Here is a 24,245-nt window from a genome sequence, read left to right as displayed (position 1 = left end):
ATTCTGAGGCTGAGGCCAAGGGGAGAATTGCTGCCCTTTGTCATGCATGGGGTTTGCCTCGTCTCAGTTTGCCAGATCTAGGAGGCAGGGAAGCTTTTGTAGCATACCTGCGTGTTTGTTTGCTTTGTGCCAGTTTCTACTGATGGTGTCACCACTAAGATGGCTTTGCCATGACACAGGCACTGGCAGTCCTAATGCAATGCTGTATATTAAGTGGTATATAAATACTTAATGTCTGTCCCTTTCCAGCTGAATGTGCCAGACTTCTAGGGCACAGGGTAGGTGTTGCTCCATGCGTTGGCTTTGGGTTGTGGATAATGGTCTGTCTTCTCCTAGAGAAGCAGCCTCCACATGGATCAGTGAATGAGACATTCATTGTCCAACAAGGACACACGTGGAAGTCTAGACCATATTCTTAATTTCCTGCATTAACTCAGGGGCTAGCTACTACTGCAAAGATCAAATCTCAGCTGCAAACCAGAAAGGGAAAAGATCTTTGCAACAGGCGGATTCATTCATTCATATCTAGGGCTTCATCCTCCCATTGTTGAAATCAACGGGTGATTATTCTCGCCAATCCATGGAGAGCAGAATCTGGCTCTGAAATCTTTTAAAACTGTTTCCTTAAAGAAGATACCACTGATAGCGGGGTCTGATCTGCTACAGTGTCGTTCTAAAGGCGCTGGCTTTACTGATCCCCTCAAGCTCAGACTTTCCAGTCTGGTTTCCTCTGTCATTTACCATGTTTTGCCTCATTTTTTTTAGCCTGTATAGGTCTTATAAGACCAATCACCGTATTCAGGAAGGAATTTTGCCTCGTGGCCAGGTCGTTATGGACTGGGTGGCGGGGTGGGGGGCTGTCTTGCTTTGGAGGGGGGCAGTGCTCTGCCCTCCTCCTCTGATCTCTTGAGTATATTTTTAACAAACTTTGCAGCATTAGGATGTTGGCCATCTTGGTCCCCTTCTTTACCTATGGCAGATTAGGGTATTAGGTCTTGTCTTGTGTCAGGGTTAAATGTGTAGTTTTGCTAAGAAATTAGACAATGGATTTGTATGGGATGGTTTTGAATATGGATGATCCTGCCTCAGATAGGGGATTGGACTAGATGACATCTAAAGGTCACTTCCAACCCTACTTCTCTGTAATTCTAAGTCAGATTAGTTTTTTCCCTTCTGTGAAGCAGGCATATCACTGCTGTTGGTGGAAGTGGCTGCTGAATTACCATCTGCCTATAACCATTTGGCAGAGAGGTGCAGAGCAGATTGCTTTCTGATAACAGAGAGAACTGAAGGTGACTCTTCCAAGGAGCGGAAGGATCCATTTCCCTTTTATTTTTGTTTGATGTCTTTAAAACAGACTCAGATGACTTGTGCTGTAGTAGGTAAGAGAAAGCCTCTGAATAAGCTGTGGCATGAAGATAAAATACTCTTCACCAGAGTAACATCTTCCATTCAGAACATCTCTTGCATGTGGCTGGGTCACAAGATGTGGAGCTAGAGCCTGTATATGGTAGTGATGACACTGCGTTCTGCAAAGCAGCTCCATTCAGCCTATACATTTGCGTACGGTGGCAAGACGCCTTCATAGTCTAGGTGCCGGGCTGTGATGTTTCCTTGGTTTTCAAGGAGAAGCCCAGTCCTGGAGTGCAGCGTTCCAGAATGGATTGGGATTGTGTTCGTGATTAGTAGTTCTGTTAGTAAAGTATTAATAATTACTGGTGGAACTTCTGACAAAAAATACAGGACCAGTTTCTCATTATCAAGTAATAGGGGTGGGAAGAATGCACCTGCAGTTTGCATGTACAATTACTACGATTTAGGAGTGTGCATTCACAAAAGACCTGCTATGCATCCAGTCTCCACAGCTTGAGGACATTGCATCTACAAATTAGACATGTGGATGTGCTCCATTTTGACCTTGACCCTTGGACTGTTGATGTCGGGAAAATCTGGCTGATTATTAGTTAAGTTAGTTCTCTATTTGACTAGAATTACTGCTGCACCAACAAGCATTCCTTCCCGCTTCACGGAAACCAGAATCACCAATAATGAAGAACATTACCACCAGTGGCTGGTGACTCCAATATGCCATGAAGCCTCTTCCTTATACTTGTGGTTTCTCTTAGCAAGACCTGGCCACAGAAAACTAAACATTTGGGTTAGTGGCTGAAATATCTCTCAGGACAAACAGGTGAAGTGAGTCACCTCCAGGTCAGTTTTTAAATGACTTTGCTATAAGCAGTAATGCAAATGAGTGCAAGAAGTGCTAACATTTTGCTAGTGAATGAAAGAAAATGGGGCAGAGGGAGGCTGTCAAGAGCCTTGAATGCGAAGACAAGCAGTCTGTCTGTTATGATGGGGGAGGCCAACAGTGCAATGGGGGCTTCAAAGTGATTAGGTGAAAGCTCTTTACACCAGAATCCTGCCTGGGTATCACTGGCAAGATTGCATTTGGAAAACAATGATGGGAGCCTGTATAAGAGCTTTGTGCATAGATACAGAAAGGAGCTGAGGATAGATCTTTGTGGGATCCTTGTAGGGACCTGGAAGGGAGAACGGTGAAGAACCACTGAAGGCTGTTGTCAGAGAAAGAGATTTAGAGAAGGGAAGAGATATGGAAGCAAAGGGAATATAACATTTCAAGAAGAATATCACAGTTGGCTGGAATTATGCTGGCAAGTCAAGGAATGTGAAGATTGAGCGCTGGCTCTGAGATCTGGCCAAGAAGTGGCCATTAGAGACTTTGACAAGAACAGCTTCAGTGTAAAGAAGAGAAACCAGGCTGTAGAAGGTGGATGAACTGGAGGAGAGGACCATCTAGCCCAGGGGTAGGCAAAATGAGGCCCACGGGCCAGATGCAGCCCTCCAGGCCATTCTGTCTGGCCCACAGGGCCCCTAATAAATTTTAGAAAATCAATATTTGTCTGCCCTTGGCTGCCTGTCATGCGGCCCTTGATGGCTTGCCAAAACTCAGTAAGCGGCCCTCTGCCCAAAATAGTTGTCCGCCCCTGATCTAGCCAGTGATGGGAAGCAGCATGTCCAAAGAGCTTGGAGGTGAAAGGGAGATGGGATGGTGGTTGGAGAGGCAGAAGTAGGGTTTTCTAAGGCAGTAGAGACTGAAATGCTTGTATCATGATGGGAAAAGAACCAGAAAAGGATGAAACATTAAGGGAAGTAAGGGAGGGTGCAAGAACAAGCACAAGAGAAATCAGGAGATGGGATGGGATACATTATACCACTGGGGTCAAGTGAAGAGACTGGAGGAAGAGAGCAAGTGAGGGAACATCTTTGTCTTTGGCAGGAAAGAAGGAAGAGAGGGTGGTAGGAGGGAAACGGAAGGCAAGCCACAGGGAGGAGAAAGGTCAGCTCAGCTTTATTTGGAAGACACTAGGAAGATCCTGTGCAGAGAGAGCAGGAGGAGGGAGGGCCTGAGTAGCAAGTCAGAGGTGATGAACAGGTTCTGGGATTCAAAGGAATCACTGCAGTTTGAGCTAGGATAGCAGGAAAACTTGAGGGCCTTGGTAGGAAACTGCTGCCTATATCAGAATGGGGGATTTTGTAATTGCATAATTTTGTAACTGGTGTTTCACCCTCAGCCTCTCACATAACGATCCTGCTGGAATAGGTGGAGAGGCATCTACATCCCAAGCCACTCTTACCTGGGGTAACAGGAACATTTTGGCAGCTACAAAAGCATCATGCCGTTATTGTTGCTTATTATTAGCAAGAGCCTGGGAACTTTAGTTGTATGCCAGGAGCTCAGTGTGTGGTGCTGCGCAAACAGAATAAAAGGACTGTCCTTGCCCCAGTGGACTTGGATCCTTTGTCTCCCCCTTACACTGCTCCAGCTCCAGCTTCTTCCTACATCCTTTTTGTGGTTTGCAAAGATGAAACTTATTTCTGGACTGCTTCTGCTTATACTGTATCCCGTGAGATCTCCAAGTCCCTCACCAAGCTAGAATGGCATTGATCTTTAAGGAGTCAAGAACCCAGCATAGTTTCGCACATTCACAATACTGGTCTGGGTTCCAGATGTCCCTACTAAACTGTTTGAAATTGAAACTTGAAATGGCTTTAGACACCTATGAACAAATTAGTTTTCCACCCCCAGTGAACAAAACCCGGCATGCTGGCAAAGCAGCTATATACAAAATAGCAGTTGTGTCCTAATCAGCTTGGAACCGCTTATATCAGAGAAAATAGGTTAGGGCAGGGTGGCACCTTGGAGACAAATTGGTTTAGAGGCATGCTTTCATAGGCAACAACTTGCGTTGTCGATGATAAAATATAGATGTGTTCAATAGTTTGCTGTGGCGCATGATGATGCTGTGAAAGAAACGCATTCAGCTCTTGCTTTAACTTGTGTGCTGCCGTCAAAATTGTGAATGAGGTTTCAACTGCAGAGCCAGATTGTGCCTTCTGTTATACATGCATAACTCCAGTGAAGGCAGCGAGGCTTATCACCTGAGGAAATGTCGGACCCTTTCTTCCCGGGGGTGACAAACAAGGCAGAATGACCCAATTTGGCTTTAATTTATGTTTACAGAGCTGGTAATTAGTAAAACAAAGCCTATCTACTTGTGGTTGAGCAGTTGGCTACAGGACCGCTGTCATGCAGTAAACCTAGGGTTGTGCAAAGCCAATTTTTACCCTTCTCTGTCCTTGAAACAGACTCTTGTGTGCTCGGAAACATCCTGAATCGTAAAGACTCTTACTGATTGTTTGCGACAGCTTCTCTCGGTGCTAAACATAGCTAGGGGGCCTTCAAAAGCATATAGTCAAATAGACCAGATGAGCAGAGGTAGGAAGAGAGGAGAGTGACCCTGTCTAGGGTTGCACAGCAGGTCTATGGCAGAGGTAGGAGTACAACTTAAGCTCTTTCCACCTCTGGCAGATCTCTGTCCTCTAAACCATGGCATAAAATTGACTGGTTATGCTCCCTTCATTCATTCTTATGTCGTAACCTCCCTCTTTAGGTTTCCTTTGATGTGTCTGTCAAAGCTCAAAGCTGCCCAGCGGAGAACATCTCGCATACATTCACCATCAAACCAGCTGGGTTTCGGGACACGCTGGAGGTGCTGATCACCTACAACTGCCTTTGTGGATGTACCAAACAGAACGAACAGAACAGCAGCAAGTGCAGTGGGAACGGGACCTACACCTGTGGATTGTGCGAATGTGACCCAGGCTATCTAGGAGCCAAGTGTGAATGCGAAGAGCGAGAGAGTGGGACTATGTATAACATGTGCCGGGAGGCTGAAGGCAAAACCTTGTGCAACGGCAGAGGGGAATGCAGCTGCAACCAGTGTGTCTGCTATGAAAGCGAGTTTGGCAAGATCTACGGGCCGTTCTGTGAATGTGACAACTTCTCCTGTGCCAGATACAAGGGCGTTCTGTGTTCAGGTGAGTCTGGTCTTCTCCCCCTTTCTGCTCTCCCTTGCCCTTGCTCAAAGGTCAAGTTTTTCTCTCTTCTGAAATCCTCCCAGATTTCTTGGCTGTGATACAATTTTAGACTGTTACGGCATGCTTCAGAGACCAGCAGTTACAAATTGCCATATGTTCTTGCTGAGATTTGTCCTCTTCGTTTCTAGATTTGAGGAAAATGAGATCTAGGAAGAAAACTGTCTGACTGATAATGAGCAAGGTGTGTGTTGTCCATTAGAACTGGGCTTCCAGTGACTCTGGAAAAGAAATATTACAAAAACCAGTGCTTACCAAAATACTTCTTCACCCAAGCTCAGTGCAGATCAGAAATTTTGAAAGGTCTTATCTGTGAGAGTTATGCACTCTTAGGGGTACTAATGCAAACTTCTTCTTCATTTGAAACCCCATCCATGAGAGAGATTTTCTCTAGCACAGACTTCATAACCTTTGAGAAGCTTTACGGTGACTTCTTGATTTTAATTTGTGTTTGGTGTATTGTACAGGTAGGTATATCATACAGCATTGAAACACTTTTAATTGCACATGAATTATTTGAAGTAGCCCATTAATAAGATACAGATAAATGACCTTCATGGTAGTTTTATCTGTCATGGAGAGAATGTGTGCTGAAGATGTAGTTATGCAGTGATTCAATATATATTATCATTTCTATCCAATTCACTGGCAGAAAGGTTGCTAATAGGCCCTTATTTTAAGGCAGGGTAGCTAATTTTTGAAAAAAAGGCTAGATTTGCTAAAATATTTTTAATTCCTCATTTTGAGGTCATGTAGGTAATGTGTTTGCAGTCAGTTGCTCTCTAATCTTGACACAGCGTGTTGAAAAGCAGTTTTTTTTTTTCTGTTTTGATGATGGCTGTTGACTTGGATGCAGCTTTACAATGATCCTCCTGTTTGCAGATAGAGCAGAATAAAATGTTTTTATGTGATCTCTTCCAATGTTGGGATGACTTGTAAAAATTTTCGTACATTTTCCTGTTGCTATGTCATACTTTGAACAGACAGGGTTGACTTGAATTGACTGCCTGTTGATCCAGTATCTTTAGTTGAGTTTCACCCTATTAGTGGAAGCCATTTTCTTTGTTTCATTTTCACAGTCTCGCTTCCCAGGAATTGTTTTAACAGCATTTTCATAATATTTGCAAAGTGGCCAGGAAAAACGACAGGCTTTGTTATAGGAAGATGGAACAGGGCAGTGTTGCTTCCTGCTTCAGGATATTGCTCGGGTCATGAATCAGCTCCCACCTAGACCATCCAGGATCAGAAGGGAAATGGAAATAAAATGCATTCGGCCAAGATGCTGCAGGTTGGGAAAGGTTGCTATGAAAGAAAAAATATAGTTGGAGATATCAGCTGTTGGGAATCTCCATAGTTTTAGACAATTTCCTCTGACCCATCAGAGCATCCCTGTGAAGTGACACAGAAGAAGGTGTTGAAATCTGCTGCTGGTCGGGTAATTGGTGCCATGACACAGAGGCTCAGCTCTGATGAATGCCTCGGTATAACGCTTCAGCTGAATTTCCACACCAGCTGAACAGTGTGAGGCCTCTTAATCCAAAGAAGAATGCATTGCTTACCTTCTGTTTGTGCTGCCCAAGCACTTTCCTGTGCTGAGCTTCCTGGGGCAGGCATCACTGAATAGCTGGATTTGGCTTTGCAGTAGTCTTAAGGTCATTCAATGTATGCAGAGTCTTTTTCTCAAAACTTTAAATGTGAACAAAAGCTGCCTTGCTTTTCTGGGTGACGTGGCCTGGAATGTGATGTTTTCTGACCTTTGAGGGCAAGGAATGTGAGTGTGTGTGAGTACACGATATTGCAGATGCTACAAATTTGAATTATGTTGTCCTCTTTTGAGGATCTTGCTGGCTCATCCGATCCATTAGCAAATGTCCTTTTTTGAGGATCTTGCTGGGGTCATCTGATCTTGCAGGGGGGCTGTACTCGATGATCTGTAAAGTCCCTACCAGCCCCTAACAACTATGAAACTATCTGAGGATTCAAGTGGAGACCAAACCCACCTTTGCCAATGACTTGAAGACAAGTTCCAGTGAGAAAATGGGGGTTTGCTTCTGAGCAAAAATTGGTGTTTTTCTCCCTTACCTGGGTATACGAGAGAAGAACCTCTACTCGGGTCACTCACTATACACTATAGTCATCTATTCTGAAGTAAAGCAATCCATTGTTTTAGTGAACGTGGTAGGTCTAAATTGCCCCCGGGTTATTTTCTTTGTGGGGTTTTACTTGTTTTCTCCTCATGTAAAGATTGAGACTTAAGAAGTAAGTGCTTCCTTGTTTGTTCTGCCTCTATATCTTGTGCATTCACCTGTAAAGTTCAATGAAGCTTATGCCAAGCCTCCCCTTATCCACGTCAGGCTTTGAATTGAATCTCACACTGTGAAATGCCTGCATGAATTACTCTGGCTGTATAAGGCCTGATCCTGTACAGTGCAGCATCTGGTCCGCCCGATAGGTCTCACCAGCAGAAGCAGGAATCCCTGAGAAAAGGGATGGAGTCGGAGAACCGAGGGCTATCTAGTCTACCCCCTGCACAGATGCCAGATGCACTGTTTCCAAACCATCCCAGACTGTGCTTAGCCTTTTCTTGAAACCCTTCAGTGAATCCCACAACTACCATAGGCAACTTGTTCCATGGTCCTGCTGCTTTTATTGTTAGGATTTTTTTGTTCCTGAGATTTGATTTCAATTTGTTTTGCTGCGGTTTAAACCCATGGCCTCATGTCCTGCCCTTTGTGGTAAGGAACAGCAATTTTCCTCCATCTTTATGGCAGCCTCTCAAATATTTGACAACTGCTATTGTGCCTCCCTCCCCTTCATTTCCTTTTCTGTAGACTAAACATACCTAGTTCCTCCAGTCTTTTCTTTGTATCCAACTCATCTGCCATGCTCTCAGTCTTTCAAATAGGAGGAGGTCAGGGTCTGACTCACCCCCCTACCAGTACACCTCAACATCTCTTGGGGTGATTTTGGGACCCTCTCACCAGCCAGTGTCCTGTTGTACATTTTGTGCACACATGAGAAAAGATGCTTCCTTCTCCTGCCTCTCTTGCACAACCTTCTGTGTCTGAGATGCTCTGTTCCCATTAAATCGCACGCACGCAAGCTCAGCTCTTGCAAACTGAATCACGCCTGTTGAGGTTCAGCTGGTGTCCGTGAAATGCAGAAGTGAAAATGTCTGTGTGGATGCACTTTGCAGCCTTCTGACCTCTCCTTTGGGAATTTTTGGGTAGGGCCCTTCACAGAGAGAGGCTCATTAGTCCTCTCTGGGAATTATTCTTATCTTTAGAAAGATGTTAAAAAGAAAAAAAAAAACCCTACAAGATGCTCTGTACCACTGAGGACTAGTGATTATGACATTTGGAATAGCTTCTTTCACCTAAAAGGATCCAGCAGCTGTGGAGTAAGAGACTGTATTAGATATAGAAATGTATCTCCTTCTCTACAGCAGCTGTTGAAAAGGACCCAACGGAACAATTTGTGACTGTAGTTGGGCCCATTGATCTTTCCAGGTGGGCCAACGACAACGGTCTCAGAAGTTTCCAAGCTTAAGAGATTTTTTGGGCAGCGACTTGTGTCCTGCAGGGTGTGTAAACAGGGTTGCACGGTGCTACAAAAACTGATGGAGTGTTTGCAAACAGAGCAAAAGTATCTATGTACGCCGGGAGGAAAACCACATTTCTCAGTAATTGGCAGAACAATTCCAGTAAAAAAAAAAGTCAGTTTGATTCTGTGCAGATGGTGAAAGTGTAGGTAGGGAGGACATGATCATCCAAACTGAGAAGCTGGTTAGGACACTTGTGCTAATGTTCTTTCACCCTTCGGAAAGTCACAAAGGACTTTTGATCATGAGCTCATGTATACCTTTGCTCACTAACACTGTCCTGCCAGGAATTGTTCTGGGACTTGTTGCGGTACAAATCCAGAAAGCGCGTCTCCTTCTGACTTCCTAGCATAGGGCTGTAAGGACATGACTTCCATGCATTGTTTGCTTCCAGGCTTTGCCAGTGCTAATCCAGTTTCTTTCCAGTGGATACAGCTTTCTTGGCCTTTCACAACTGCAGATCCGAGACTCCTTTGCAAAACCGAGCAAAGCATGAGTTTGCTGTACCATTTTTCTAAAGTTTCTCTTTAAAAGTGTCAGTTCCTTGAGCAATTTTCTTGAATTGGATTGTGCAAGTTGCTTTTGAGTTACTTCATCTGGTGTCCTACTTATTTCCGTGGCAGGAGACAGTACTGTTGGCAGACCAAGAAAATGCAAGGCAAGCTGCCTTACGTTACGACTTCCAACTATGTCTGGTGCCTCCATGTAGACTCTGTCCTGCATGTTTCTCACAGTCACTTCTTGGGACCGTTGTTTTGTTTTCTTCCCATGTTGGTGCCTTCCTCGGTTAATGATCAAATTGTTGCAATGGCTTCACACTTGACTTGGTTCAAGTTGCCACCATTAGTTTTTTGATCTGTTGGCAGTTTTTATTAGATTCAAGGGCACCTTCTTGTAGAAAAAATATACTGTAAAGTAAGAGGAAAAAAAAATAAAGTGAAGGGAAAGAAGATGTCCTTTCAGTCACTGGGGTTTTAAGCCTTCCTCATCTTGGGACCCCTATGATTTAGTCCTCATGGGAAACCAGTCATGGTCCTTGGCACCCAGGTGTATTCTAGGATGTACGGTGGGAATCCAGGTGATGGGATATGGTCTCTGGCATTGCAGGAGGAACAGTAGCCAGATGGCTTAGGATTGTGGATTTTTGATGGTTTTAAAAAACAGGCTTTAAACAACCTTTTTATTATATTTGTAATATGGGTAATGCTTAAGGTCCTAAAGATGCAGACATGGCATAAAGGGATAGCACATGGTGCTTAAAGAAGAGACTCAGGAAAGGCTGAATGGGGAAATGGGCAGAACAGGGTGAAGTGACCTGACCAAGGTCATACAGCAGTTTAGTGAGTCCCTGCCCAGCGTCCTATTCTGGATAACCTGTCCCCAAATTCAGTATCCTGCCAGGCAGATGTAGAAGGTGAAATGTCTGTGATCATCTTCTCTACAGATGGATCTGGCCCCAGACGTGGACGGGCACCTCTTGAACTGTGGGGAAGTTGCATCACTGGAATCACTGGAAGTCCAACATTTAATATAGATTTTGTGGTTGGGGCCATCTCTGCTGCTTATTATTACTTTGTTAGGAAGACAATCAACAGTGAATAAAACAGCAAAGACTGTAATGGGCTCTATTGGTAGGATATGACCTTTTAGCCTCTCATCGTGAAATTCTTGGCAGCTGCGCTGCTGGTCCTGCAGTATTTTGGGTAGTGAGAGAGCTCTTTCTTTCCCGTGTTCATCTGTAAACAGAGGAACGCATTCTCTTCTCTGTTCCCAGAAAATACACTGCTCTGGTTTGTATGCATGGATACCCTCTTTCCAGACACCCAAATGTCATAATGGATTAAACAGAGGTTAGTCCTAATCTAAAAGGAATCAAACACAGCAGAGCGCTTAGCGCATCTTGCTGCGATGCAAAATGAAGACAAGCCTTGTTCTGGATATGCATCAGAAGCCACCCTGCACTGATCCCAGTCATTTTGCCTGAAGTAACTGAATACGATTATTGGCAATCTCCTTCCTTTGTATGCTGTTGGCTACAGAAACTGGTATGTCTTCATTTTCCTGGCCCGCCGGACTCGGGTAGGTCTGTTGGCTATACCTTCTGTTGTATGGAGTTGGATTGCGAGTTGTTAAATTCATCGTGGTCATGAATATGTGCTGTGCAGCCACCTGACACACACATATCTACCCAAAAGAGATGGTGCATACTCTGGATCCCTGCACAGCGGCTGGGAAGATAGTTCACATACGCTTCAGTGTCAGCGGTGATGGGATTTGCAGTTTGCTATTTATGAACCTATGGCATTTGTTCCACTGTTTCTTAGTAGCCTCCAGAACTGTTCCTTCAAACCACTGGCAAATGCTTCTTGGAAAGGAAGCAGGGATTATTGTGTATGGCTGCCCCTGCCCAAAAAACCCCAAGAGATAAATATTTTCACTGAATGTCTGCCTGGGGTGCTATTTTTAAATGCATCAGTCATTTATGGGAATAATGAATGAGCAATGCCTTGGCTAAACAGGAAGCTGCCATTCCCCAAATTCATTGATGTTTTTCTTGTCCTCTTCTCTGGAAAGACTACCATGTTGCCCTGCCTCATTCAAACTGTTGTCTGCCACTGGTAGGGGAAGCAGAAGTTTTCTAAGTAGAGTATGTGCTGGAGTCCATAGTTGGGTCTTTCTGATTTGAAACATGTTGATGGCTCCAAGAAAGGAAAAAGGAATACTTTTATTTATCTATATATTGTTTAAAGACTTGCATGGAGTGATGGCAATCTGTTCTTTGCAGCATCTAGTCTAGTTTGCTATCCACATACAATTAATGTACAACTCGGGCATGTTTTCCTTATGTCACAATTTTCCTGTGTACCTTGTGTGCACATGTATTAACTACCCAGTGTCTATATCCTGATGTAGACTGGAATCTCTTCAGATGCAGGACTTGGTTATGTTTGTAGAGGATTGAGATACCTTAGCACTAAGGCAGTACCAATAAAGCATGGTAATGTTGGAGCAAATTCTGAACTCCATACGTGGGCAGCCAGAAGGCCTGCTGGAGCCTGTGGAATTGCACCTTTATTGCCTTTTTGTCCATTTTTTAAAGACTTAGCAAGCATGCTTTTTTTTTTTTTTAAAGCTGTCTGCTTAGTGAAGCCATGCAATTCCCTTGTGAATGTCTTTGGGTGGAATACATACAAAAAAACTAGAACTCTTGGTTCCAAAATGATACCGTTTATTAGACCAACTGGAAAATGGCAAGAGAATTGTCCTTTTCTGCAAGCTTTCAGGATCAAAGTCCCTTCATCAGGCTCTGGGAAAAGTGTAGATGGTACAAGATGGTAAAAAGTCCCCATAGGTAGGAAATAAACTAAGGGATCAAGGGGACTTTGATGCATCTCTTTTTGTCTCAGACCAACACGGCTACCAGGTACACCCCTGAAACTGGGGTGGAATATGTATTTTGTAGTTAAGGCGATTAACAACTATGCAGGGACAGAGAGTGGAAGTTGGGTATCTGAGGAGAAACCCTCGTTGCCTTGAAGTCAGCAGCCCCTGGGGAAAATTGGGATGGGAAGTAAAGCAATCTGGACAGTGTTTGCAAATGCTTCAGTGTGCAAAATCCCACCTGAAAATGAGTTGTCCAGCCATTAATCTTCACCCATGTCTCATTGATCATCCATTAGTAACTTCACATGTTGCAAGCTAGCTCTTGGGTGCAGTGCAGCAATGGTCACCTGTGCAAAACCTTGAACCCGAGAGAAGTTGTGTGCAAGCAAAGCCTTTGCAGTCTTAGCGGTCACCTTGGGGCTTTTTCCCTTTAATTTTAGTTTTTTGTTTTTGTTTCTTCCTTTTTTAATAAGGGAAAATGAGAAGACATGTTATGCATGCACACGCAGGAATAGAAACCAGGCAGCCTGAACATTTTATGATAAACCCCAAATTAGAAATCGGAATCCCACTTCTGCAAACCAGTTTCTGCTGCCTTATTCCCTAGTGCCGTGGCAATATTTAGTAACCCTGCCCTGTGCGTGGATTCAGCCAGGAGAGGCACATTTATGCTGGCACTGCACTTTCTGGGGTTTTGTAGCAGGGCAGAAACCTCAAGGTAACAAACATGCAGGAACTATCCTTGTAAGTGGTAGATGAAACTAGCCCACGTGCTGGTCTTGCCCATCTTCTTCAGGAGTGAAGACTGGATCTGAAAGATGCCCAGCTCTGCTGTTCCTGATCGCTGCCTCCACTAACTGAGACAGGCCTGCCATTCATCTGCATGCCTTTTCCCTGGGCAGAACCAACCTTCAGATGCTGAAGGTAGACACCAGGCTGTAATGTTAAGCACTTATATTGAAAAGGAGTCATTTAAATAAGAGGTGCCTTGTTCATGACACCTCCTGATTTTTTAGTCTTTCTGAAAACAAAGCTGCTTGTATTGATGAGCCAACTATTAGGCACCAAACTCCAGCATTTCAGACTCTTTCATATAGATTTCTGGGTTTTTTTTAATCCTAATCACTGTAAGAACTCGGTCTACAAATTCGCTGCAGAGGATTTCTTTGCGCCGGCTGACTTGAGCGGTTGGAAGCTGTCCAGAGAGTGAGTCAGTATAAAGCAAATATAGCACAGATCTGAATGGCACGTTGTGGTTTGCGGGAGACAGACCCATTCATTCAGGGAACGGAGCCTAAACCACATCTGCAGTGTTTTTGTCACATCAACTTTTTTTGAGCTCACATAAAAGAACAGAAGATAAATACAGTGCATTGAATGAAGCACTTGGAAATAATTGGGAAAGACATAGGCCATGAAAGACAGTGGGTGCAGAAGTCAAAAATAGCCTGTTTGATTTGGATAAAATGCTGTGGAAAGTATCGCTAAATGTTTGTCCACAACGAATCACGCGGCGCTGCATGGGAGGAGAAGTGCCTGTCTTTGCTGCTGCAGAGTTACTTCCATGCAGTGTACTTTCACAGGGCATCATTTGGCAGCAATTACAAGGGTAGGAGGGAGCATCAACGTTATAAAATCTTAGGAGGGGGTTTTTGGTGTGTAGAGCTGAGAGTCGCAACCCAGAATGACAGAAGACTATTGTATAATCCCTTGGCACCAGCTGTTTGCTCAGAAATCGGAATCCAGATCATGAGCAGCAGGTCTGAAGCTTCTGATGTGGCTTGCACTGTTTTCTTGTGGCCGTCAGAGCCTCTTGGGGGACAAAAAGGGCAGCTGGGACAAGCTGAACTGGGACAGTCCCTTTGTGTCAGGCTACTGTTGAATTTTTAGCAAGGACTGTAGCGCTGCATGCATCTCCTGCCTGCCCCAAGTTGTAGAGCCTCATGGGGTAGTGGGAAATGAGGGTTGCAAATTGGAGGGGCCAGACTCTGTTCACCTCTGCCTTGGTGCAATAATCCACTGGAAGATGTGTTCCTTACTGATTCTTCTGCCTCCTCCATTGCCTGTACCAGGTGGCTAATTATTAAAACATTGCTCAAAGGCTGTAAAATGGGAACTGCCTTGAGGGTTCAAACTAATAATCCATAGAGCTCAGTATCCTAATTCTAGTAGTGGCCGGTCCCCTGTGCTACAAGAAAACCTGCTGTAGCAATTCTGGAATGGTTTCAGGGACAGTTGCTTCCTAAACCCTCAGAGTGAGTTTGGCTTATGGGGTGGGCAAAATGCGGCCCGGGGGCCAGATATGGCCTGCCAGGCCATTCTGTCTGGCCCATGGAGCTCCTAAAAAATGTAGAAAATTAATATTTATCTGCTCCTGGCTGTCTGTCATGCGGCCCTCGATGGCTTGCCAAAACTCAGTAAGCAGCCCTCTGCCCAAAATAATTGCCCGCCCCTGGCTTATACCCTTCAGGACATAGGAGTTTATATTCCTTTCAAAACCCTCAGGCTTTTTCAGGATTGTCTCATTTGTACTCTAGCTCTAAATATTCTTGCTTTTCTTTTATAAATTGAAGCCTCAGTAATGCAGCATAGTAATGATAGTGCTGCTCTCGAGCACGCTGCGCTACTCCAGACTGCCTCCTATGCTGGAAGCAGGGGAGCCACGTCCAGGTTGAATAACTGGCATTTCCATTCGGCTGCGCTAATTAGCCTGCCCCAACCAGCACTGGGAAGTGGCTATGCTGCTTCCAATGTAAGTGGCGGCTGGTCTGGAGCAATGAGAGTATCATGGGCAGTGGTGATGGGTTTGAATAGATACAGTAGTCAGGCATGAAGATGACAGCTGCTTTCTGCATAGGGAATCACGGAGTCAGTGTTTGGAAACAGACAGCTCTACCTCATCCTCACGTACTTTTATGAGAAAGTAAAAATCCCTGTAAGCTTTGGAGAGGGAGTATTTCTTAGGACAGAGGTTAATTCACTCCATGTGGGACACTAAACACAAGCACTGTAATTACTTCTTGTCCCCTTTCTCAATATTGCATTTATTTTTGTTGGATGCATAGTTAAGCATGAAGGCAAACCCTTCACCAAAACACTTCTGGTTTCTCCTGGATATACGTGAAGGTTGTGTGGTCTGGTGGTTAAGTGGCTTGTTAATGGGTAAAGGGTGCAGAGTTCAAATTCTGTTAAAGCAAGGATGCTCATCCTGTGGTCCATGGCAGTAGCCAGGGAGCTGGTTTTCTCTTTGGTGAACCAGGAGAAATTAAATACTTTCCTGTTGTTTTTCTATGTGAGCAATGGCTGTGTTGGCCAGAGGAGCATTGCATGAAGGGGACATGGCAATGAGATGATGTCTCTGTGAAGATGCGACTCCGCTCTAGGGAAGAAAAACAAGAATCCTTCTATTCAACCAACTATTTTCTTAAAGTTTAATGGAAACCTTTTTACATCTCTACCTTGCCAGTCTATGTGAAACTTTTGCTGCTGAAAACTCCCCCCAAAATAACAAAATCCACAAAAATCACAACAGGAAACCCCCCAGCAAAACCAATTAAAGCATTTTCCCCGTTGCTGACTTGTGCTCTGCTCCGGCAGGCTTCAGCTTCACTCCAGCCGGGGGCATGGGTATGGCCCCAGCTGTGCTCAGTAGAAGTGGCACTGGCACACGTGGTGAAGGAAGGAGGTGAGGGGGCAGGTGGCAGGGGGCAAGGTGTGCAGGGGCACGTGGCTTGACCTTCCCCCACTCAGTGCCTGCCTCTCTGCTGCTACTTACCTCTATGTAGCAGTGGGGAAGGGACAAATGTAAGACAACCCTCCAATAATTTGATTCTTTATGTGTAAAAGAATAATATCTATAATTTTTCCATGTATAGAATCTCATTATCCGGAGCTTACATTAAATTTAGGGTTGTCTTGGATTTGGGTAAAGACAGTAGATTAGGGGAGGAGAGAAATAACTCCAATATGCCTTTGGTCCTCTCCTGAACTTGCATGGATAATTTCCAACATAGGAACGCTGAATTAAGAAACAAGGGACACGATGCTGTGTCCGTGTGTCAAGTTAAGTGATTGACACAGCATCTCTGCACACCTTTGTGTGTGTGATCAGCATTTTATCCCTCAGCCTTGTTTTGGCTCCAAAGAGGATACGTGTCCACCCTGCAAACATTTCAGAAGAGTAGGCCAGTTAGGGGCCTACTACTGTCATCTTGCACCCCCTCTTCTATTATGCTAGGCATGTCCCATTTACTGGTGTGAAATGGATTAATGCTTGCTAGTGTAACGAGAATTTGTTTGAATCTCGGGTGTTAACTTCACTTACAGCAAGGTTGTACTTGCTATCTAACGCAGGTTTCATGATAAATTCTGTGAGTCGAGGCTGATCTGGCTGCAGAATAACAAATCAGGAAATGTCATCATTTGTATTGTAGTCATTTTTAGTCCATGGTGGATATTGATCTTCAGATAGTATTGCTACTCTGTCTTCTTCAAGAGGGCCGCATGGCTTGTAATTAGAGCAGGGGCGGGCAATTATTTTGACTGGAGGACCACTTAACGAGTTTTCGTGAGTTGTCATGGGCTGCACAGGAGCCTTGCCCCTTGACCAGTGCCCCACCCCCAATCACCGTCTTGCCGTCTTGTGGCTGAAAGTCCTGCCCCTAAGCCCTGAACTTTGCCACTGGAAGTCCCTTCCTTTGCCCCTGGATGTACCCCTTGCGGGGGGGGATGGTTACCATCTTGGAATTGGAAGAAAAACAAATCGTATACAAAAAGGCAAACATCTACTATAAAGCATTTTAATTTTATTTCAAAAACTACTTTTGTCCTGATTTTATGTGTCTTTGCATAATGTATATAGAGATGATTGCATAATAGCTCCAAAATAGTCTTTCTCTCATATATTGCGTGTGGGGGAGTGCGTGAGGTGTGGCTGGGGTGGGTGGGTGTGTGTAGGGTGGGGGGTTGTGACGGGTGTGGCTGTGCAGGGTGTATTTCAGGGTGTGTGTATGTGTGGGGGGGTTGTGGAAGGAGGGTGTGGGGTGTGAGGGAGAGTTGCAGGGGGGGGTGATAACACTTCTCCACACATTTCCGCCCCCAGCACAGAGCCCCCACCACCAGCAGCAGGGAGCAGCAAGCCTTCGGGATGCTTGTGGTCCATACAGGCGTGGCTGTCTGGCATTGCACGGCTCCAGGAGTTGCACATCGCGGCAAGGAGTGGAGCCTGGGCAACCCTGCTCCCTGCCTTCAGGAGGAGTCCAGGGTGTGGGGAAGGCCACAGGCTCCGTTGTGCAGGGTGTCTCCCAGTGGCAGGCAAATGTGGGGAGCTGCACGTGCACTGTGGAGAGCCCCATGCAATAGAGGCAGGCCGGCCTGGCTGCACTCCTTGCTGCCATGTGCAGCTCCTAGGGCTAGCTGGAGCTGTGTGCCACCGGATGGCAGCACCTACGCGGGCCATGAGCATGCCAAGGGTTCACTGCTGCTGCCAGCAGCAGGGGCTGTGCACCATGGGGGGAGTGGTGTGTGAGGAGGTCTGCACACCCCTCCACCCCCCCTTACATCCCACATGTGCTCACACCCACACCCTGCACACCCAAGCTCCACACTCCTGCTGCCCCTAAGCTCTCCTAAGCCCCAGCCCCATGCTCCTGCCCAGCTGTAGTTCCCCCCCCCCACCTGCCACCACCGCTTCCTTACCTGCTGCCTACAGCAAGTGCTGCAGCAGGGACAGAAGGAAGAGCCGCTGGAGGCTGGGGAAGCTGAGCAGGTCCTGCTGCGGCTGCAGCAGCAGCCCTGCCCAGCGCTGTGTGTGCTGCCTAGGTGGGGGCCCTCCTGTGTGCGAGGGTAGGAGCAAGGCACATGGGCTGGGTGGGGTATGATTAATTGGTGGGCACAGTAATTAACCCAGGGGCCATATTTTGCTTACCTCTGAACTAGCGGGGTACAGTCTTTCCATCACTGTTATGCAGCTATCCCAGGGTCGGGGTGGGAACAGGGGACTGTCAGTTGTCTGTCGGCACAGAGAAGCAGTGTACCAGTTAGTGAAGCCAACGTCCGGTTGAAGCTGCAAAGGAAATGTTCAGGATGGAAGATGGGGGAAAGTGAGATTTGGAAAATATTTCTTAGCTCATGGGAAGTAACACAGAATTTGTAATAACTCTTCATGTCCTGGGACTCGATCTGTGCGTCTCGCTCCAGCGGCACAGCGGCCGGGAGCAGTTATGTAGTTATGCACACGAGTTCTGTATGGGGTTGGAAGAGCATCTCTTACTGACTCATGCTTAACTCATAAGGGCGTGAATAGCATTAAGCTTAAGATGACTTAAATAAGAGAGCATTGAGCTTTCAAGTGAAAATATCATTGAAAAACCCTGGGTTTTGCTCTATGTACAGTCTTAAGGATGCAAGGAAATGGCACGGATACAGCTGGATTCCAGATAAGTGTTCCCCCTGTATGTAGGGACACAAAGGGCCTTGCTACCTACATGTGTTGCTGCTTTGTCAGGTCCGGCCAGGTTTTACAATAGAAAATAGGGAGGCTACTGAGCTACCAAACTGTTTTCGAGGATACTGTATCCTGCAGAACCCATCTCTTCTCTCTCCGTGAACACGTCGTCTTCATTGTTTGTTCTGGTTTGAGGCCACTGACCGAGTCTGATTTCCTGTCTTCTGGTCAGAATTTCACCCCAATTTCTGGTGTTTCTGAGCAGAAGAACAGAAGTGGAGCAGAGTTTAGCATGATAGCATTATAGTACTGCATTATAGCAGTCAATCTGCTGGAGAACCAATCCAGCCCAAAGACAGCAAGAGCATCTCCCCAAGAGCTGTGCTGAAAGTGAACTGGGAATGGCCCCCCTTGCAGTTTTCCCCAGCAGAAAAATGACCCCATAGCTTCAAGCAAAGGTTTTTAGGTGGGTTAGTTCCCTAGTTTGGTAACATTACCGTGTAAACCTGTTTCCTCTTGCCATGCAGTGATCACTGCCTTTTAATTGAATGGCGTAATGAAAAGCATTCTGTCCAACGGCAAGAACAACAGAGGGATATTTCTACTGAGACAAAATAGCTCCTCCAATTCTTCTTCACATGGCTGCTTTTTCTCACGTGCAGGATCAAGTATTATATCCTGGTCGTATGCATCCATGTATATTTACCATAAGTAATTTATGTTTGCTGTGTCATGGCCTGTTGCTTATTTTTACTTAAATATGAAGAAGTGGTGGTCAATCTTTGACTGCTCAGAGGTTTGTGACATGTATGCAAAATGTGGAGACCTACGCTTATGGGACAGTTTTTTATTATGGAAACTTTAAGAATAAAAACTGACTTTTAAATAATAAAGTGAAGCCTTGGCAGCCTATCTGCAACACATTTACGCTGCAGTCTAATTTATTACTTGAATAGTTCTCCCTTTCAAGAACTCATTTTTACCATTTGGGAAATCCCTCCAAGACTTTTTTCTTATTCCAGCATATTCTAGAGTGTTTCATACATGGATTATTCTCTAATACCTTTCAGGCCCATAGGGCTGTGCACTTGCGAGGTGAGCATTGGGAAATATCTATGATTGCTTTTCCTCCTTTACTTCCAGTATTTTCCTTGCATGTAGATGCTCAGTCATTCTTACGCAGCTCTCTGTGTCCATAAGATGCTTTAGCCATTCTGTATAAGATTTCCAAGGACACTGCAATAGCTCTCCTGTTATGTAGAGATGTCTAAAGCAGGTATTAGAGGCAGTCTGCAAATCTATTTTGCTTCCATTTCTTTCTCAGATCCATGAAGTTGAGTTTTGTGTACTTACATCAACGGTCCATTTTCTTCCCTTAGTTTCCTCCCCTCTTCCCCAATTTGTACTCTGTTTTGGTTTTTCCTTAAAAAAAAAACACTTTTAGTTTGTTTCCATTCCTGGTGTATTTGCTGTTCTCTTCCCTGAAAAGATGTGAACACCAGGCTCCTCATAACTGTTTAACAGAGAAAAATGACGCATGTGTGTAGAAGACCCTGAATGCCTAGTCTTCCACAGTTGCACGCAAAACATATACCCGTAAAATGGCACAAAGTGATCTTCACGGGATGTATCGAGATGAAGGCCAAAATAAATTGTGGGCTTCCGACCTGTGTGTCTTGGGGATGAAGTCTGTAAATATAGCCCTGATTCCAAACTTAGCAATCATCTGAGCAGGAGTGGGTGGAATGAAGCATCCGATCCAGTTTTTACCCACAGATGCCATTGGTTTTGAAGTAACTGGCCACTTTGTTCTTGTAACTTCAGCTTAGATTCTGCCAACTGTCCTGGGTGGGATGGCGAATACCAAATATTAAGTGTTTCACTTCCCCACATTTAGCTCTTGTAATATTGGATTTAGAATCCCTCCTTGCTCTTGACGCTAAGTCGTGTTTCACCTCATTGTGGCAGTGGTTTTGGAATAGGCATAAAAGACAGGGCTGAAGGGTACACAGTGGGGTGTATATTTGAAACCACCCTGAGACGCTGTGCAGCTAGAACAGCTGGGCCCTGTGGGCTGGTGGCTGAGTGCTGCCATGGGCTCCCATTATACTCCATCACTTCGGTTTTCCTTTTACAAGCAGCTCCAGCTTGCGAGGTTGGTGTTTTCGATTGTACTGCAGTTGTACAGTCACATGCCGGCTGGTTGAGAGCTTCCCAGGGTACACCAGCCCCCACTGACTTCCCTTGAGAGAGGTCCTGATGTGCAGAGGGGTCTGTTCCCGGCAGTCCCTGTGCTTGAGGAGGGCCACGGGCAATTTGCTTCTGCTCTCTCTGCAAGAGAGGGGGGGCTTGGGAGGTGGCCAGCGTGGCCCATGCACCTGCTTGTCATTTAAACCCCCTCCACGCAGCCCCGCCATCTGAACTCGTACCCACCACCTTGCAATTACAGACAGCAACGCCTGGTGCTGAAATGTGCTGTGCCAGAAACTGAAGAGCTGCAGTACAGCGTGAAGAAAAAGAATATTTCCAGCAGGTAGTGGAAACCCTGGGAAACTAATGAGCCCATTCTCCGGAGATAAATTAGGGGAATGAGGAGGCACGAAATATTAATTTATTAGCACTGCTTTTAGCTGATAATGGTCATCTCCTGACTCTGCAGAACTTGGCTTTCGATAAATAGCCAAACTGACGGGTGACAGGCCCTGCTGCTGTCCGCGTACCTCGGGTCCCTTGGGCAGAACCGCTCTACCCCTATCCCCGTAGGTTGAAACAAAAGCGTCTCCTCTCTGATGCCCTTGCCAGCCTTTTGGTCGGATGTCCCCATCTAGAAAATTTCCATCGCTTCAGCCCAACACCTTTTTTATCTGTCTGTAAAAGCAGCAAGTAACCCACACACCATCCCCCAGAGAGCGGTAGTAGCTTGGCAGCCCATCCAGCAGCAGAGTGGGTCAAGGTCAGTGTTATCAGGCTCCTGGCAATTGCTGCCGACAGCCCAGCCAGCAGCTTGGCTGAAAGTTCGCTCTGAAAAGAGTCACTGTGTTTACTCGAAGGCTTCTTCATGCACAAATTGTTTTATTTTTCTTTGCTTTCTGCTGGGAGTTTGAAAGGAGTAGCTAACCCCCCCACCCCCAGCTCCCCTCTGATGTTATTCACTTGGGATGGATTACTTTGAAAGCAGCCCTACGCATATAACCTTTGAAGTTGTGGATCACAATAGTGGATGCTTTGCTAAATCTTTTGATGCACTGGATTGATTTAATATTGGTTGCACTGTCATTGGATTAAGGACTGAAATCCCTTTGGCTATATTACAAATGCTTTTCAGTCCCTGGCTGTGTTAGGGGTACCTTCACTTTGAGACATCAACCTTTGAAGTTCTGGCCGTGATGGATCCCAGGTTACTTTTGAAGGACGCCCATCTTGCTGGGGTCCTCTGATCCCAGCAGTTTTTCCTGCCCAAGTGCAGGGGGGCTGGACCCGATGATCTGGAAGGTCCCTTCCAGCCCGTAACAATGATGCAACTGTGAACTGAAGTTTTAGCCTCACCTTTAACATCACCCATTTAACACAAAGCTCTTGTCCAGATTCCAGCTTTTGAGAGTTACATTTTTGCCAAGTAAATGACTCCTGCAAGTTCACATGGATCCAGAAGCTTTCACTTCCCGACCAAAGATAACATGCTGAGCCGTGGAGGACTTTTATTAAATGCACGTTCCAACTCATCCCAGAACTGGCTGCATTTTGGTGATGAGTGAAGCGGTTTGGAGAGCTTTCACTTGTAAGCCCCTTCAGGTTCCTTTCCGGTTAAGAAACAGTATACAATAATGATGGTAATGACCACTGAACTGTGCATGGTTGGGTGGGCAGAAGGGGGAGGCAGCTATTAGTATTTTTGGCTTTGCGTGAGCTCATGATCTTGATTTGTCTTCAGCTGTTCCTGTGTGCCATGAGAAAAGTAACATATTTCCCCCATCAGCGTTGGTCTTTGAAGTCAAGATCTGGCAGCCCAAACCAAACACTAATCAATTGCTCTTTCTTTAAAAAAGGACCAAATCCTTTTTTTCCCCTGCCTTTCTTTTTGCCAGAGTTTCTGCTCCTCGCCTGAAAGAGAAATATGCCCCTTTTCCTCCTTCCTTTCACCTCATGCAGACCCTTATCTCTATAGGTGCCACTTGTAACCCTGTTGAAATCTGGCACTCTTCCCCTGAAACCCAACGGCCAAGAATGCCGCCGTCGCTGCCTCTTTTCATGCGTTTCCTCCAGCAGACCTTTTGCTACCATCAATGCATGCTAATGAGGCATTAAGCACCATGTCAGACTTAAGAGTAATGGAGTGATGTCCTTGGCTCCAATAAAGATGGAGGAGCTCTTTGAGAGAGGAAAATGCTCGGGTTTATGCCATTTCCTATGAGATCAGCTTCAGGCGTCATCCTTTCTTGTGTGGGTAACTTAGAGGAAGAAGAATCAGGAAACGGATGAGAAACTGTGTTTCGGGGCTGATGAACCCAAATGAAAGTCTGGAATGAGTAAGGAGGTGAAAGTCCGAGCCTCTGTGTGCTTGGTTCAGGCAAATGTGCCTCCCCTGAATTTTGCTGTGCTTGATTTTAAATCATCTTGAAAAGTGCAGCGTGGCTGAGACTGCGTTTTGTTCTGACTTTGAACGCAATCCTAAATCCTTCCAAGCCCCTTTGCAAAGGCAAAGGTTTTTGTCAAAGCCTGGTGAACACTTTGTGAACCTGCACCAGAGTCTGCGTTTGTGTTAAAACACGGAAGCGAGAAAGTTCGCGGATTTTGCAGAGAAACAAAGAATTTTCTTCTTGGAAGGATCCCACCTAACGGGGGCCAGCTGAGGGGTGGTAAGGGCACGGGCAATGAGAGACTGAGGTTTTGCTTTTTTTGTTTGTTTGTTTTTTGGACAAAATATGGAGAAGTGGAGACATCCAGAGTTCAGGGAAACTGGGATCCTGGATCTTTGGTTTGGAGCCATGTCACTATTTTGAAGAATGGAGCAAAGAACTCCGCCCTTTCTATCCAGGTACAAGCTCATCCGTTTAGCAGCATCACCTCTGGCTCTGCCATCCTGTAGCGCTGCTGCACCTGTATCCTGAGCCTGGGTCATGACAGTCAGCTGTTGCACATCCACACAACCACTGGATGACAGTGGATTTCATACCCCAAGATTGAACGCAGTAGGTGTCAGTCGAAGGGTTAAAACTCTGTAGCCTTCTCCAAAGCCTCATGGTCTGTCTTTTATCTAAATGAGTGTTCGCCACATGTCCCAGGCTCCTTGCCTCCATCAATTTAGAATATTCTTGATCATGGCATAATTTACTGCCAGCCTAATAGGTTCTGGGT

General features: G+C 45.6%; 1 protein-coding gene across 1 annotated transcript in view; it reads left to right on the top strand.

The window, feature by feature from the left end:
* Positions 1 to 24,245, top strand: part of ITGB5 (integrin subunit beta 5) — a 106,640-nt gene that overhangs the window by 55,556 nt on the left and 26,839 nt on the right. The window contains exon 9 of the mRNA XM_019554133.1: positions 4,977 to 5,403. Coding sequence (XP_019409678.1) covers positions 4,977 to 5,403 — 427 coding nt within the window. The remainder of the gene's footprint in view (positions 1 to 4,976; positions 5,404 to 24,245) is intronic.

The sequence above is a fragment of the Crocodylus porosus genome, unplaced genomic scaffold (assembly GCF_001723895.1).
Source record: "Crocodylus porosus isolate Cpor-Errol unplaced genomic scaffold, CroPor_comp1, whole genome shotgun sequence".
NCBI classification, from domain to species: domain Eukaryota; kingdom Metazoa; phylum Chordata; order Crocodylia; family Crocodylidae; genus Crocodylus; species Crocodylus porosus.
This window is presented reverse-complemented; position numbering and strand designations above follow the sequence as displayed.